Source organism: Manis javanica, chromosome 8 (genome assembly GCF_040802235.1).
Source record: "Manis javanica isolate MJ-LG chromosome 8, MJ_LKY, whole genome shotgun sequence".
Classification (NCBI taxonomy): Eukaryota; Metazoa; Chordata; class Mammalia; order Pholidota; family Manidae; genus Manis; species Manis javanica.
The window spans coordinates 73,544,930-73,557,133 of NC_133163.1; the positions used below are offsets into that span (position 1 = coordinate 73,544,930).

General features: G+C 53.9%; 3 protein-coding genes across 4 annotated transcripts; 1 reads left to right on the top strand and 2 right to left on the bottom strand.

The window, feature by feature from the left end:
- Positions 1 to 237: 237 nt before the first annotated feature.
- On the bottom strand, positions 238 to 2,628 carry LTB4R2 (leukotriene B4 receptor 2). Its single transcript, XM_017681160.3, has 2 exons — positions 2,146 to 2,628; positions 238 to 1,823 (listed from the first exon to the last, which is right to left on the bottom strand). The coding sequence occupies exons 1-2, from the start codon at positions 2,496 to 2,498 to the stop codon at positions 737 to 739; spliced, it is 1,440 nt and encodes a 479-aa protein (XP_017536649.1). The 5' UTR covers positions 2,499 to 2,628; the 3' UTR covers positions 238 to 736.
- A 1,630-nt stretch (positions 2,629 to 4,258) lies between these two features.
- CIDEB (cell death inducing DFFA like effector b) lies at positions 4,259 to 6,588 on the top strand. The gene is made up of 5 exons (XM_017648346.3): positions 4,259 to 4,415; positions 4,683 to 4,827; positions 5,702 to 5,851; positions 6,086 to 6,276; positions 6,450 to 6,588. Exons 1-5 carry the CDS (start codon positions 4,375 to 4,377, stop codon positions 6,586 to 6,588), a joined length of 666 nt encoding a protein of 221 aa, XP_017503835.1. The 5' UTR covers positions 4,259 to 4,374.
- Positions 6,589 to 6,987: 399 nt separating this feature from the next.
- NOP9 (NOP9 nucleolar protein) lies at positions 6,988 to 12,163 on the bottom strand. 2 transcript variants are annotated; one of them, XM_073211437.1, is made up of 10 exons: positions 11,784 to 12,160; positions 11,124 to 11,567; positions 10,297 to 10,407; positions 9,923 to 10,064; positions 9,610 to 9,802; positions 8,882 to 9,022; positions 8,329 to 8,454; positions 7,939 to 8,175; positions 7,617 to 7,722; positions 6,988 to 7,272 (listed from the first exon to the last, which is right to left on the bottom strand). In XM_073211437.1, exons 1-10 carry the CDS (start codon positions 12,028 to 12,030, stop codon positions 7,115 to 7,117), a joined length of 1,905 nt encoding a protein of 634 aa, XP_073067538.1. In that variant the 5' UTR covers positions 12,031 to 12,160; the 3' UTR covers positions 6,988 to 7,114. The 2 variants fall into 2 exon arrangements, with proteins under 2 accessions (XP_073067538.1, XP_073067539.1); XM_073211438.1 differs by lacking the exon at positions 7,617 to 7,722 and having other exon boundaries at positions 11,784 to 12,163.
- Positions 12,164 to 12,204: the final 41 nt, after the last annotated feature.

The window sequence follows — 12,204 nt, forward strand, 5'->3', positions numbered from 1 at the left end:
CAAGTATCTTCTCCTGGGCTCCTTTTTGACTCAGGTGACCTTTTGGGGTAAAGGTAGATTCAGAAAGGAAGGACTCCCAGAGCCCCTCTCCCACAGAATCAACCCCAAGACAGGAAAACTTTCCTTTCAAATCCCACAGATTGACTTTCCCCTTTCAGAACCAATTTTCCCACGCTGGGCTCTTACAGAGACCCTAGGGAATGGATTCCATCCACCCTTCATCCAAGCACCCATACCTTTCCTTCCTCTTTCTCCCTTTATTTCCAGAGTGTTTCTATGAGTTGGCCTGGGGAAACCAGGCCACCCAGACTGGAGAGAACAGGCCAAGATGCCCCTGAAGGCTGGCACTGCCCAGCTCGGCCTGAACTAGGCAGGAACCAGACAGCTTCAGCACAGCACAGGCACAATGAGCCACCAGGGGAGCATACCTAAGCCATCATAAAAGGGCTGCCCAGGGTATTCACAATATTGGCACATGGGCATCTGCCAACCTGCAAGTACATGATACCCATCAACATGTACCACCACCACCTGCAATCCCTCGGTTTGGAGAAAACTGGGCCCTGCCCCACATATGTAATAATTTTGCCCAGACAGATCCAAACTGGTCAGAGGAGGATCCCTGCATGTTCCAGAGTGGTCTCCTGGGTTGGGGAGTGTGGGGCTGGGGGGCTAGGGGGGGGCAGTGGAGATAGAAAGGGACGGGGAAGGGCAGACCCAGTTGTAGGGTTTGGCATCAAGGGTCCCATCCTTGACTGTCCTTCCCTGCCCCTCCCCCAGGGTCTCCATTGCCCCGGCCCTGCCCCACCACTTTGAGGCGAGGGGTAGCTCGAAGCTCCATGGTCCCCTCCCTAGAGCGCCCACCCCCGCGGGCCTCTCCTGAGCCCTCAAAGAGCCGTGTGAGGAAGCGGGGACCTGCCCGGGGCAGCAGATCCCCGGCAGTGAAGACATAGAGCACCGGGTTGACGCTGGAGCTGAAGAAGGCCAAGGCCGTAGTTCCAGCTCTCGCTGCCTGGCTGGCACCACCGAACCTCGCCAAAGCGCCTTCTGGCGGAGCCAGTGCGGCGACCACCTGAAGAATGTTGACCACGTGGTAGGGGGCCCAGAGCAAGCCAAAGGCGAGCACAATGGCGCTCACCAGCCGGCCCACCCGCGTCCCGTGCCGCCTGGTGCCCCAGTGGGCGCCCCGCAGCCGCACCAGCGTCACGCTGTAACAGCCGAGCACCAGCCCAAAGGGAAACACGAAGGCAGTCAGAGTCTCCAGACTCAGGTGGGCAGCAGCGTGGGCCGGCGACGGGTGGCACAGCTGGCACACACGGTCCCCCCAGAGGTGGCGGTAGACGGCGGCCGGGAGGGCCAGCAACAGAGCGGCCAACCAGACCGCAAGCAGCAGGCGGCGGGCCAGAGCCGGGCTGCGCAGTCGCGGCGCCAGAAAGGGGCGGGTGACGGCGAGGCAACGCTGCAGGCTGAGCAGGCTGGTGAGCAGGACGCTGGCGTACATGCTGAGCGCGCACACGTAGTATACGGCCTTGCAGCCCGCCTGGCCCAGCGGCCAGGCCTGCCCCATCAGGAAGGCCACGAAGAGCGGCGTGAGCAGCAGCACTGCGCCGTCAGCCAGCGCCAGGTGCAGCACAAGCGTGGCTGCTAGCGGTCGCCCCCGTGTGGGCCGCCAGCCTAACAAGCTCCACACTACGAAGCCATTGCCCGGCAGCCCCAGCAGCGCCGCCAGCAGCAGGAAGGTGGTGCCTGTGACCCGCGAGGCCTTCCAGCTCAGTAGGGTCTCGTTCCCAGGGGGACGGTAGCAGGCCGACATCCTTCTGCGCCTACGGGGAATTGGAAGGGGCCATTGAAGGCATTCAGGGCAAAAGCCCATGGTTACCCCTTATGCCAGGTGGGAGGGGGCTGTGCCTTCTCTCACTTCCCCTGCAGCCTGTCTCTCCATCTGGGAGCCTCGACTCACTTCCCTGAGGGCCTTAAGCCCTGATACACTTCTTGGAACCGAAATGCCCTGCTCTCTGTCATCTGACCTCCCCAGTCTTGACTCCCAGCCGGTTCTACCTCCACCTCCACCCCTCTAGTCCGGCCCCTCCTTCTTCGTCCAGCGAGTCCTTATACTTCAGGGCGAAAGTGAATAGATCTACTTACCCAGCTAGGAGATAGTAGGCTTGTGGGCTAGCAGGTGGCCTGGTGAAGCAGAAAGGCAAAGCAGCAGTGAGCAAGGTGACACTCCTTCCTACGCCTATGAGGTTGGCGAGTGTGAGCGAGAATGGGGAGGGACAAGGTGGGGCTCCTCTTGGGGGAAGGGCCCCTCCCTTACGATACTCCTTCCCATCACTAACACATCCAGGCATGTGAGATCCTGCCTCCCAGGAAACAGGGTAAGATGAACGGGTACAGATAAGGTTCCCTGGTCCTGTATATGAGTAGGGACACTGCTGAATCCTGACCCTGGGTCCTGCTTCTGCCCATATCCCTCCCCCAGTCCTGGTCCCAGGCATCCCAATCCCACAGCCCTGTGCTCTCTGGCCTCCTTGGACTGCACTCAGCAGAGAGGGTGACCCAAACTACTCATCCCCCAACTGCTCTATCTTTGCCTATTTCCAGACTCCTGACCCTGATGAGCCCCCCTTTTCCTCAGCTTCCCATCTACCCTTCTCATCCCTTGCCTTAGGTCCTGTCCCAGCCATTCCACCCCCAGAGCTCTCACTGGGATGTCAATGACAGCCTTCAGTATAAAGCACAAGCCTAAGTTCTGGGGGAAGAGGAGGTGCATGGAGGTGCAAGGGACTTATACCCTGGTTGAGAAATGATAACACACACCCATGAAGAGCCCACATTACCAGGCTGTACCAGCGGCAAAAGAAAGGAAAGAGTGCACTGGTGGAGACATACTGAAAAGAAGACTCCCGCACGCCTACCTCCTAGGCTGACTGAAAGGAGTAAAACAAGATGATGTATGTAAAGTGTTGTACAGATACAGAGGTTAGCCAAAGCCCAGAAATGAAGAAATTTGAGGGGCACATAGTAGATTGATAAAAGGGAATGTGAAAGGCCCCTGCCTAGTCAACAGCCTGAACTGGGGGTTCCTTGGGAGCCAGAACACAGTATTGTGTCAGTCTGGGTTCCCGCCAAAGCAGAGCCCAAGTTAAGTGCATGGGTATAGGTAATCCTGTACTGGGGAGGTCAGCTCAGAAGCAGAAATGAAGCAGCAGGGGAAGGGAAGGAAGAGGAAAGCTAGTAAGTATGTTATTGAGCCCCTTCAGAAGGCATCAGGAACCTCTGAGAAATACACAGGATGTCTTCCAGAAAAAGGGAAGACATTTATGCCCAGCTTGCATTCCCCATTCAGCGTTGTCCTGGAAGCATTAAAACTCCGCAACACACTTGCAGCTTATACTTGTTAGGCAGCTGACTGAGCTGCTTCAGATCAGACTGCCAGGCAGGAGAGCAGACTTTTGCACTCATGTAGTCGTTCACTGTCAGTGACAGTCTGAGCTTCGACCACAACTGCAGCTGAAATCTTGAGATGGGACACAGGGCATCAAAAGCTAAATTCCTGATGCCATCACAGGTTGTCTCTTTCCCCACATGCATCTTCTTCATATCCATTACATAGACAAAAGGAAGAGGTGAGAAGGTGACTGAGCAATCCACGGTGGCCTAAGCAGGCAGTTCGGGAGAAGGAAGCCAGAGGCACGTGGAGCCATCCCCTCCCCTAGATCAAGGAGGAAGCAGCAGGAAAGCTGGAAGGCCAGAGTCCCAGAAAGGTCCTGGTGATCCCGCAGCCATGGAGCAGGATCCATTCTCTCCGCATAACCCCCCTCCCCTCTCTCACTCCCCAGGTACTAACTAGGTGGCCTCACCTCCTTTACCCTAAACCCTGTCCATAATCCCCACCTCAGCCAAGCCTCCCTTTTCCTAAAGCTGCAGTTTATAGCTTTTCCAGTAGGGGAAAGCATGGCACAGTGCAAATCACATATAATGCAGCTTCTCACAGGATGGGATCCAGAAACTGTCCCTAGAAATCCCCTCCATAGAAAGAAAACCACCAGAGGTCACATTCCATCCTCTTCCATAGCTCACATTTGCCCTCACGGCACACGCCACCAGCAGACACAGGCCCAAGCAATGTGACTTTTGCCAGCAACTCTGGCCTCAATCCTTCCCCAAGACATGATCTAGGCCAATCTCCGCCCCCTCCACCTAGACTTTGCACTTCTCACCGAACAGACAAGGGGGCCAGAGTCCAGGTTGACCCATCCCCCACCTCACTGAGGCTGAGATCCAAAACACCACCCGCTCAGCCCAAGCACAGCAGAGAACCCGCCAGCCAGAACTCACAAAAAAACAACTCTCCAGCTCCTTCATTCCAGCATGGAGCACCTCTCTGCCCTGAACCCCAGAGGCTTACTCAGGTGATTTCTAACCCTCCTCCCCACCCTTCAACTCTGGCAATATGCTCAGGGCAACACACAATTCCACTTGGCACCTAGGAGACTCACGTACCAGTACCCCTTCCCCTCCCCACCCCCACTTTCCACAGCGCACCTGTACAGTTCCTGACCATCTGCTCCCCACCCCCACTCCATGGTCTCCCTGCACGACTATAATCTGCAAACCTAGATACCTCCCTCCCTCCCTAACTCTCTCATTCTGCCCCATCCTCCCCTTTCCACTACCAGGTCACTATCCTATATGAGCTCTGAGTTTGGCCGGAGGGTCTGGACCTCAGCTCCACCACCCCAGCGACCTTTCCGTGTCTGTGATCAAAAGAGGACCACTCGGAAAGGCCTGACAGCTGCCACCCGCCAGGAACTTCTAGACAAGGTAAGTGAGCCAAGTCCCTGGGCTTCTATCGCAGGGGCAGCCAAGGGGCTCAAAGGAGTGTGAAACTGGCATGAACCAAAGGGGCTGTTACATGGCTACTCCTGAGGGCTAAAAGGGGCCTCAGCCCAATGACCTCTGCTGGATTTCGGTCATTTTTTTCCCAGGGAGTGGGCTTTTCTTTGGGGACAGGGGAAGGAGTAGACAGGTAGGGTTGGAAGGACGGAATTCAAGAAGTCAGTATGGAATGGCGATTTGTATGACAAATCACGTTCAAATCCTGATGCTGCCACTTCCTAGTGTCAAACCTCAAGAACTTATTCAACCTATCAAAACTCCAGTTTCTTCACCTACAAAAAGGGAATAATGAATGACACGCCTACCTCCTAGGCTGACTGAAAGGAGTAAAAGAAGATGATGTATGTAAAGTGTTGTACAGATACATGGCACCAGTGAAGACTCAAAAATATTGAGTCAGTATTACTGAAAACAGGTCTGGAGGACTGTTTTTATAAAGGACATTATTATTGAAAAGTTCTGAGGGTGGGGCACAGTGAGGTGGGACTCTGGAGAGTAGACAGAAGGATGGACTTCAAGAGAACCTGGTTAGCTTTTCAATTCCAAACTAGCAGGAGTGGCTTGGAAGGGAGTAGGGACAGAGGACAATGACATGGTAGGAGCGAACAGGGAAACGGGTCAGCCCAACAACTGAAGAACACTAAACGCTAGAGCCGTCTGGGGGATGGCAAAGCCCCAGGAAGCAGAGTTGGGATATCAACCAGCATCAAGGGCCCATCGATGGATGCTGTGCAACTCAAGAGGGAAGAGGCACGGGATAAGCTCTGCCCCTTCCCTCCTGCTTCTTGCCACTGGGCAGGCCCTGGAGAGCCTGCTGCTGAGTGGGGAGCTCACACTGGTGCTAGAGGAGGATGGGACTGCCGTGGAGAGCGAGGACTTCTTGCAGCTGTTGGAGGATGACACATGCCTGATGGTGCTGGAGTGCGGGCAGAGCTGGAGCCCCAGCAGGGTGAGAACCCCAGACGGGGGCAGCTATAGGCCCCAGGCCCTTGACTCTCTCCCGAGCTGCTTCTCTAGCCTAGCCCTGATACAGGGGCAGACGCACGGGGAGAGGTGAGGAGTTGCCAAGGACGCCTTACAGTGGACAAAAAGTCCAGGCAGGAGTGGGCTGACTCAGTGCTGACGGGGATTAGTGGGGGGTGTCAGTGCGTGAGGGGCCATCACACAACGGGGTTCCCTACAGAGTGGGGTGCTGTCATACGGCCTGGGCCAGGAGAAGCCCAAGCACAGCAAGGACATCGCGCGCATCACCTTCGACGTGTACAAGCAAAACCCCAGAGACCTCTTCGGCAGCCTGAACATCAAAGCCACCTTCTACGGGCTCTACTCCATGAGCTGCGACTTTCAAGGACTCGGCCCAAAGAAAGTACTCAGGTCAGAGATCAACATGTCATTACATCCCCATCCCCTACGCTTGCGGTTCCTCCAGTTCCTTCTCACACACTCACCTGCCTGTTAGTTCCGCCCTATGGAAAACCCCCAGCTGCCAGCTCGAGGGCCACCTGCCAGGATGCCCCCGCTGACCTCCTCTTGTCTCTGCCCTTCAGGGAGCTCCTCCGTTGGACCTCCACACTACTGCAAGGCCTGGGCCACATGTTGCTGGGAATTTCTTCCACCCTTCGCCACACACTGGAAGGAGCGGAGCGGGGGCAGTGGCAGCACCGGGGCCGCCTCCATCCCTACTGAGAAGGGGCCCTGAGCTTCTGCACCTAGACTCATTCCAAGAGACACACTGTGAGGACTGTGACGGCATCAGCTGTGGGAACCTGCAGATGGTACACATTAGATGGCTCTCTTGATGTCCCCACTGTCCTCTGACCCCATCGTGACAGGCACCATCAGCACAGTGCCTATACCCGTTCCTGAGGAACGCTGTCTCTTCCTAGCCATCTTTTCAGCCTCCCACTTATCCTGAAAGGCCATCGGCCTGCCCCCAGGCATCTTGATCCCACCCTGATTGCTACTACATCTAGATTCCTGACAACTCCTCCTGTCCCTAAGCTCCCCAGTGCACTGAAGGCCGCCCTCTCTGAGTCAACATGAGGTCTCTATTTTGTCATACCCAACCCAAAAATAACAAAAACATTTCCAATAAAAATATTAAAATGTTTGCCACTGACACTTATGACTCCAACTTAAACTAGGAAGGGAACACAATAGATACTCCCTTTTCCCCCTCCCCTGTCAACACACAAGTCCAGATCCAAGGGCCTCAGCCTTCAAGTATTGAGTTCAAAGCCCGCCTCCGCTTGGCCACTGGCCCCTGCTGCTGTTCCCAAGCCTCTCGCCGCTTCACGAAAGTAGCCAGGGCCACGTTTCGAGCCACATGATGGCCAAAAGGGTCTCTTATCAGCTCCTGATTCCGCTCCCCTGCAAAAGGAACCACTTATGTTCAGTATCACCATGCAGTTACCCACTCATGCTCAAAGAGACTCTGCCTGGGGGTAAAGGTCCCCTCTTCCCTCCATTTTCCCTGGACCCACCTCAGGGTAGAGTTAACACCTCACTCTCCAAAGAGCAGAAGCCGAGAGGAGGGCTGGGCGCACAAGACTATACCATTAGCAGAGGTGAAGGGGAGAGCAGAACGCTACAAACCCATGGCCAAGACCACTCTTTGGAACTGAAATCACTGCTGACCTGAAGTCCACTGCCCAGCGACCCAGTTGTCTGCAGTGAGGGGAGGGAAGGTTGAAAAGAGAGGTGCTGGTGCTCACCCAGCTCAGCAGCAATTTCCTTCCGGACCCCCAGGGCAGCTCCACTCCAAATGGCATCTAGCACACGGCTGCCATGGCGACTACAGGCCAGAGCCACATATTGTCCCTGCATTGAGACAAGCAAGGGAGGTCCCTCTAGGGCACTCCACATAAGTGTGTTGGGGAGTGCAGAAGGGTGAAGTTACAAGAGTTTAGAGACTGAATCAAATAGTCTAGGAGCTACGTATCTTCTCTTTGACTCTGAAGGACAGTCCTGGGGGAAGCTCGTATTCTCTTAAATAGATAATGGTGAGGCAATCAAAGCAGAAGCCAAAAGTCTTACTTTTAGGGTCTTCAGCACACGGCGGCGCTGTCTGCACGTCACAGAGGTGCTGGTCAAGACAGCATCAAGCACATGGGAACCAGCAGGGTTCTGGGCCAGAGTCAGAAGCTGTGGTCCTGTCAAAGCACCCAGACTTCGAAGTACAAGACTAGGGTTAGAGAAGTGTAGCAGATGCTGGAGCAGCAGAGACCCAAGAACTGTCACTTCCCCGAGGGCCTTGGCTGTGGCCATTTCCATCTGGGAAGACAGAGATAAGGAATCAGGAGGTAGCCACCTTCACTTGGATGAAGTTAGAGATCTCACCACCTCACCTCAGGAGCGAGGGGATCCCTAAACCGTGGGAGGCCTGGCCCCCAGTTAGTCACTGGCTTGGCCTCTCCCCTACCTCACCTGGTGCTCCGCAGGCACTGCCTCCTCCTCCTGCATCAGTCCATAGTACACCTCGTAAGTCATCAAAGTGGCAAAGAGAGGCACACAGGCTACTTGCCGAGAGGAAGGCTCTGCACAGTGGAATGCCTACAGGAGAACACAGAACACAATGACTCTGAGAACTATCTCATCCCTATACTCAACTCTCTAGACAGGGCAAAGCATGCAGGAAAGGTAAGGATGCTCAACTACACGGAGGTAAGCTGCACGAGGGTGGGATCTCACCTGCCCCTCCGTGTCCCCAGCCGGGATCTCACCTGCCCCTCTGTGTCCCCAGCGTCTACACCCATAATGGGCTGAATGAACATTTATTCCTTAAATAACTTCTTAGTTTTGGGAGACAATTTCCATTGCAGGGCTATGATGACCTTGACCTCATTTTTCCCGGCATCTGTGAACTCCCTAGGCATTAGACCTCTTCAGTCCAGAGATACAACCACTGTAGATTAGGTAAGTCCAAACAGGTAGAATTAGAACTGAGGGCATGAATGCTTTTGGGCTAACACCCACTCACCTCCAACAACAGCTGCAGGACCTGGGCTTGGAGGGCCCCAACTCTGCGGCAGGCTCCCACCAGGGCAATGACTACCCCTGGGCGACCCCGGGCCAGAACAGTTTCCAAGGCAGGGCTCAGCTCCTCAAACACAGGGGACAGCTGAGGGGAAGCATGGAATGAAGAATCTTTGGCAGTCTGCTATTAGGAGGCTAAGTTATTCATAGATGTTTTGCTGCCAGAAACAACTGAAAATACTAAATAAAACAAAAGCACTGCCAATATCAGGACTTTGGTTTGGCTGGATAACATCCATGACAAGGGGATCTCAGAGGATGAGGACTAAACCTGCCCCTTCACCGAACTCCCCACCCGGGTGATCATAAGAAGCATGCCTGGTGCCAAGTAGCAGAAGAAAAAGAGAAGCTACGGCAGCCGCTCCAGCACTCATGGATTTGTTAGCCTGGTACCCAGAACTCGAGTGGGCTGTGGAACCTCAACCTGTGCACTGATTTAAGCCACCCTCCTGCTGTTACTGGCACCTGAAACAAGCCAAAACAAATCTTTCTGGGAAGAAGACATTCACCCTAGGCTCTTGGAATGCCCCCAGGAATAACTTTTCAAGGAGACTAGTCCTCACACTAGTCCGACAGACACAGAGGTGGGCATACAATAATACATGGCCCACGGCAAAGAAACCTGAATAAACAACAGAGTAGAGAAACACATCAAGCCAGTTCTTGACTCACTAGCTCAGGGGTAGTGACAGCATCCAGTAAACGCTGAAGAGGGAAGTTGGCAATGGGATGTGCAGCCAGGGTCTGCAGCTGCCCGTGGAAGTGATCTTCAAACAGGCTCTGGAGCCTTGGGGGCTCCAACATGCGCAGCACCTGCTCCAGGAGTCTGGAGCTCGTCCGGTCCCGCAGAAATAGCAGTAGTGGGCTAGAGACAAGGAGAAGACGACCAGAAGACCTCACCCCACTTCATCCAAAATACCCACATCCCCTCGTCCATTTCACATGGCCTTAACAACATAGCTCGATCCTGAGGTGCTGACCATACCTGCCATCTGCTGAGGAATTGCGGCTACTCAGGTAGCCAATCACAGCATTGCAGAGATGGACACAAAACTGGGGCAGTTTGCGGTATAAGACCTGTAAGGCCACTTGAAGGCAGAAGCTGGAGATCTTGTCGGTGATAAATACTGCAGGGAGTGGGCAGAAATAACAAAAGCAGTGTTCCCCAAATCCAGACAACCTATAGAGCCTCAGCAATAAGGTACCAGGGACCATGGATACAAAGGGTCTACACAGAGTGTTTCCAACATCAAACCAGATCAGATTTGAAAAAAAGAGGAATAAAACTGATCTAAATAGGATGATGATAATCACCTCCAGAAAAGTAGATCCTAGACCTCCTTCTACTTCCCTCCTTACCAGCAATGTCCTTCAGAAAGCAAGAGCTTAGATCCTGAAGACGATTCAAGAAGGTGTCAGGGACTTCAAAATCAGTTGGTTTACATTCCCGAGCTGGGGCCCTTTGGGCTTCTGAAGGAAAATCAGCACATATGCAGTGGTGAGATCACAAACTACCATTCAGGAGGGGGGCAGAATTCCACAGACGAACAAGGACCCAGCTGGGAGATGCTGAACACTTATGAATGTCTCTTCTCATCTGGATGACTGAACTGAGACTGTATTTCTGTTTTAGTCTGCTTAAGGAGCTTCAACCAGCTCTCATGGTCTAAACTCTCTAACCTTATTTCCCAAGGTTTTTCAAAATGTTAGATCACAGCCAGAGTGCATTATGAAATCAACTTAGTAGGTCTCAACCATCACCTTAATGGAATAGAACAAGAATAAAATAAAAAGGAAAAGAAAATATCAGAGTGGGTTGCATGAAGTAAGGATACTATTGTTTCCTGAACTTTTGCTTGAATCCAGTATGTCTACAGATACTCTTTTTTTTTTTTTTTGTATTTCTTATTCTGACTTGTGGCTTTTATAAAAAGTTTGCAATCCATTTCTCAAATGAATTACCTCTTCCTCCTGCCCCCATTCTAATAGCTGTGCCCTTAACACAGCTGTGCACCCTCACCTCTGGGCCTCTGTGCACACTTATCTTCAGCCTGCTAAGTAAGACCTGTGCTAATTTTCTTGCTAATTCTTCATGGTCATGAAAAATTACTCTTTTGCTTTGCAGAGTTCTGGACTTTCTATACTGTCCTTTCCTCAAGATCTACTCCCTGTCTTATATTACTTACCGGGTGACTGAGAGCCATGGTGCTTGGCTCTCTGAGACTCCAGAAGAGTCCCTCCTAACACCTGCAGCAGAGTTCGGACCAGGAACGTGCCATGTGTGTCTCCACAGTAGAAAAGAAAATCATCACACACCTCAGAGGCTAGTCCCAGGACCAGATCCTCCAGGTTCTCCAAGGGACCATCCTTCCCATCCTCCTCCTCGTCCTCCTCTGCAAGGCTCCCCAGCAATCGAGGCAGCTGTAGCAAAGCACTTTGCAATACATGGACGGCGCATCGATGACAGGCCACCAAGCGCAAGTTGGAGCACAGTGCAGCCCATACTCGACACAGCGGTTTCAGAGGACTGAACCCCAACAGCTCCTGCAGCATCTCACTGCCAGTCCTGTTTGTGGCCAAGGCTAGGGTCTGAGCCTCCACTTCCTTCAAAACATTGTGCACCATCAACTCTGGATAGACGAGGAAAGAAATATTTTTAAGAGACTGAGAGCATAAGGCTATGTATGTTCCATCAACTAACGAGGCGGGGGTGAGTGTGGGGAGAAAGTAGTGGATGAAACTAAGTCCCCACGCCACGATCTGGGAACCCAGGGCAATTTCCTCGCTTATTCTACATTTTATGCCCACCGAGTCCCTCTCGGCCCCACCCGGAAGATGCTCCCGACCTCGTTCTTCTCCGGTCTCCGGAGCCTCTTTCAGGGCGGATAGGGCCCGGCGGAAATAGCCCAGAGCTTCGGGACTCAGGTGAGGCTGTGCAGCCAGAGCCGCGTCCGAATGTCGGTCCGAGGGCGGGCACGGGTGCCGCTGGCGGCCTGCTCCGGGCCGCCCAGACCCCTTGGCACCGAGCCCTCGTTTGCCGCCAGCTGGGAACCGGCTCCCTGCCTTGTGGGCGGAGCGTGGTCCCAGTCCCATAGGTGCTTCGGGCCCTCTCCGTCCACGAAAGCCGCCTCGGTCGCCGGGAGACCCTCACTCGTCCAATCGTGGACCGGACCGGGTCGTACTTTAGAAACGCCGGCGCGCTCGGGACGTCATCGTCCCGCGACAGCCCCTAAGCCTTCCGGCTGGAGTGGGTGTGTCGCCAGACCG

What these genes read in the sequence shown, in the direction of transcription:
- LTB4R2 (XM_017681160.3), bottom strand. Translation starts at nt 2,498, where the DNA reads ATGCCTGGGACCAGGACTGGGGGAGGGATATGGGCAGAAGCAGGACCC. An exon ending in GCCTACTATCTCCTAGCTGG is followed by an intron (nt 1,824 to 2,145) that starts GTAAGTAGATCT and finishes AATTCCCCGTAG; the next exon opens with GCGCAGAAGGATGTCGGCCT.
- CIDEB (XM_017648346.3), top strand. Translation starts at nt 4,375, where the DNA reads ATGGAGCACCTCTCTGCCCTGAACCCCAGAGGCTTACTCAG. An exon ending in AACCCCAGAGGCTTACTCAG is followed by an intron (nt 4,416 to 4,682) that starts GTGATTTCTAAC and finishes TTCCACTACCAG; the next exon opens with GTCACTATCCTATATGAGCT. An exon ending in GCCAGGAACTTCTAGACAAG is followed by an intron (nt 4,828 to 5,701) that starts GTAAGTGAGCCA and finishes GCCACTGGGCAG; the next exon opens with GCCCTGGAGAGCCTGCTGCT.
- NOP9 (XM_073211437.1), bottom strand. Translation starts at nt 12,030, where the DNA reads ATGGGACTGGGACCACGCTCCGCCCACAAGGCAGGGAGCCGGTTCCCA. An exon ending in CCATGGCTCTCAGTCACCCG is followed by an intron (nt 10,408 to 11,123) that starts GTAAGTAATATA and finishes ATTTTCCTTCAG; the next exon opens with AAGCCCAAAGGGCCCCAGCT. An exon ending in TCCTGCAGCTGTTGTTGGAG is followed by an intron (nt 8,455 to 8,881) that starts GTGAGTGGGTGT and finishes GTTCTCCTGTAG; the next exon opens with GCATTCCACTGTGCAGAGCC.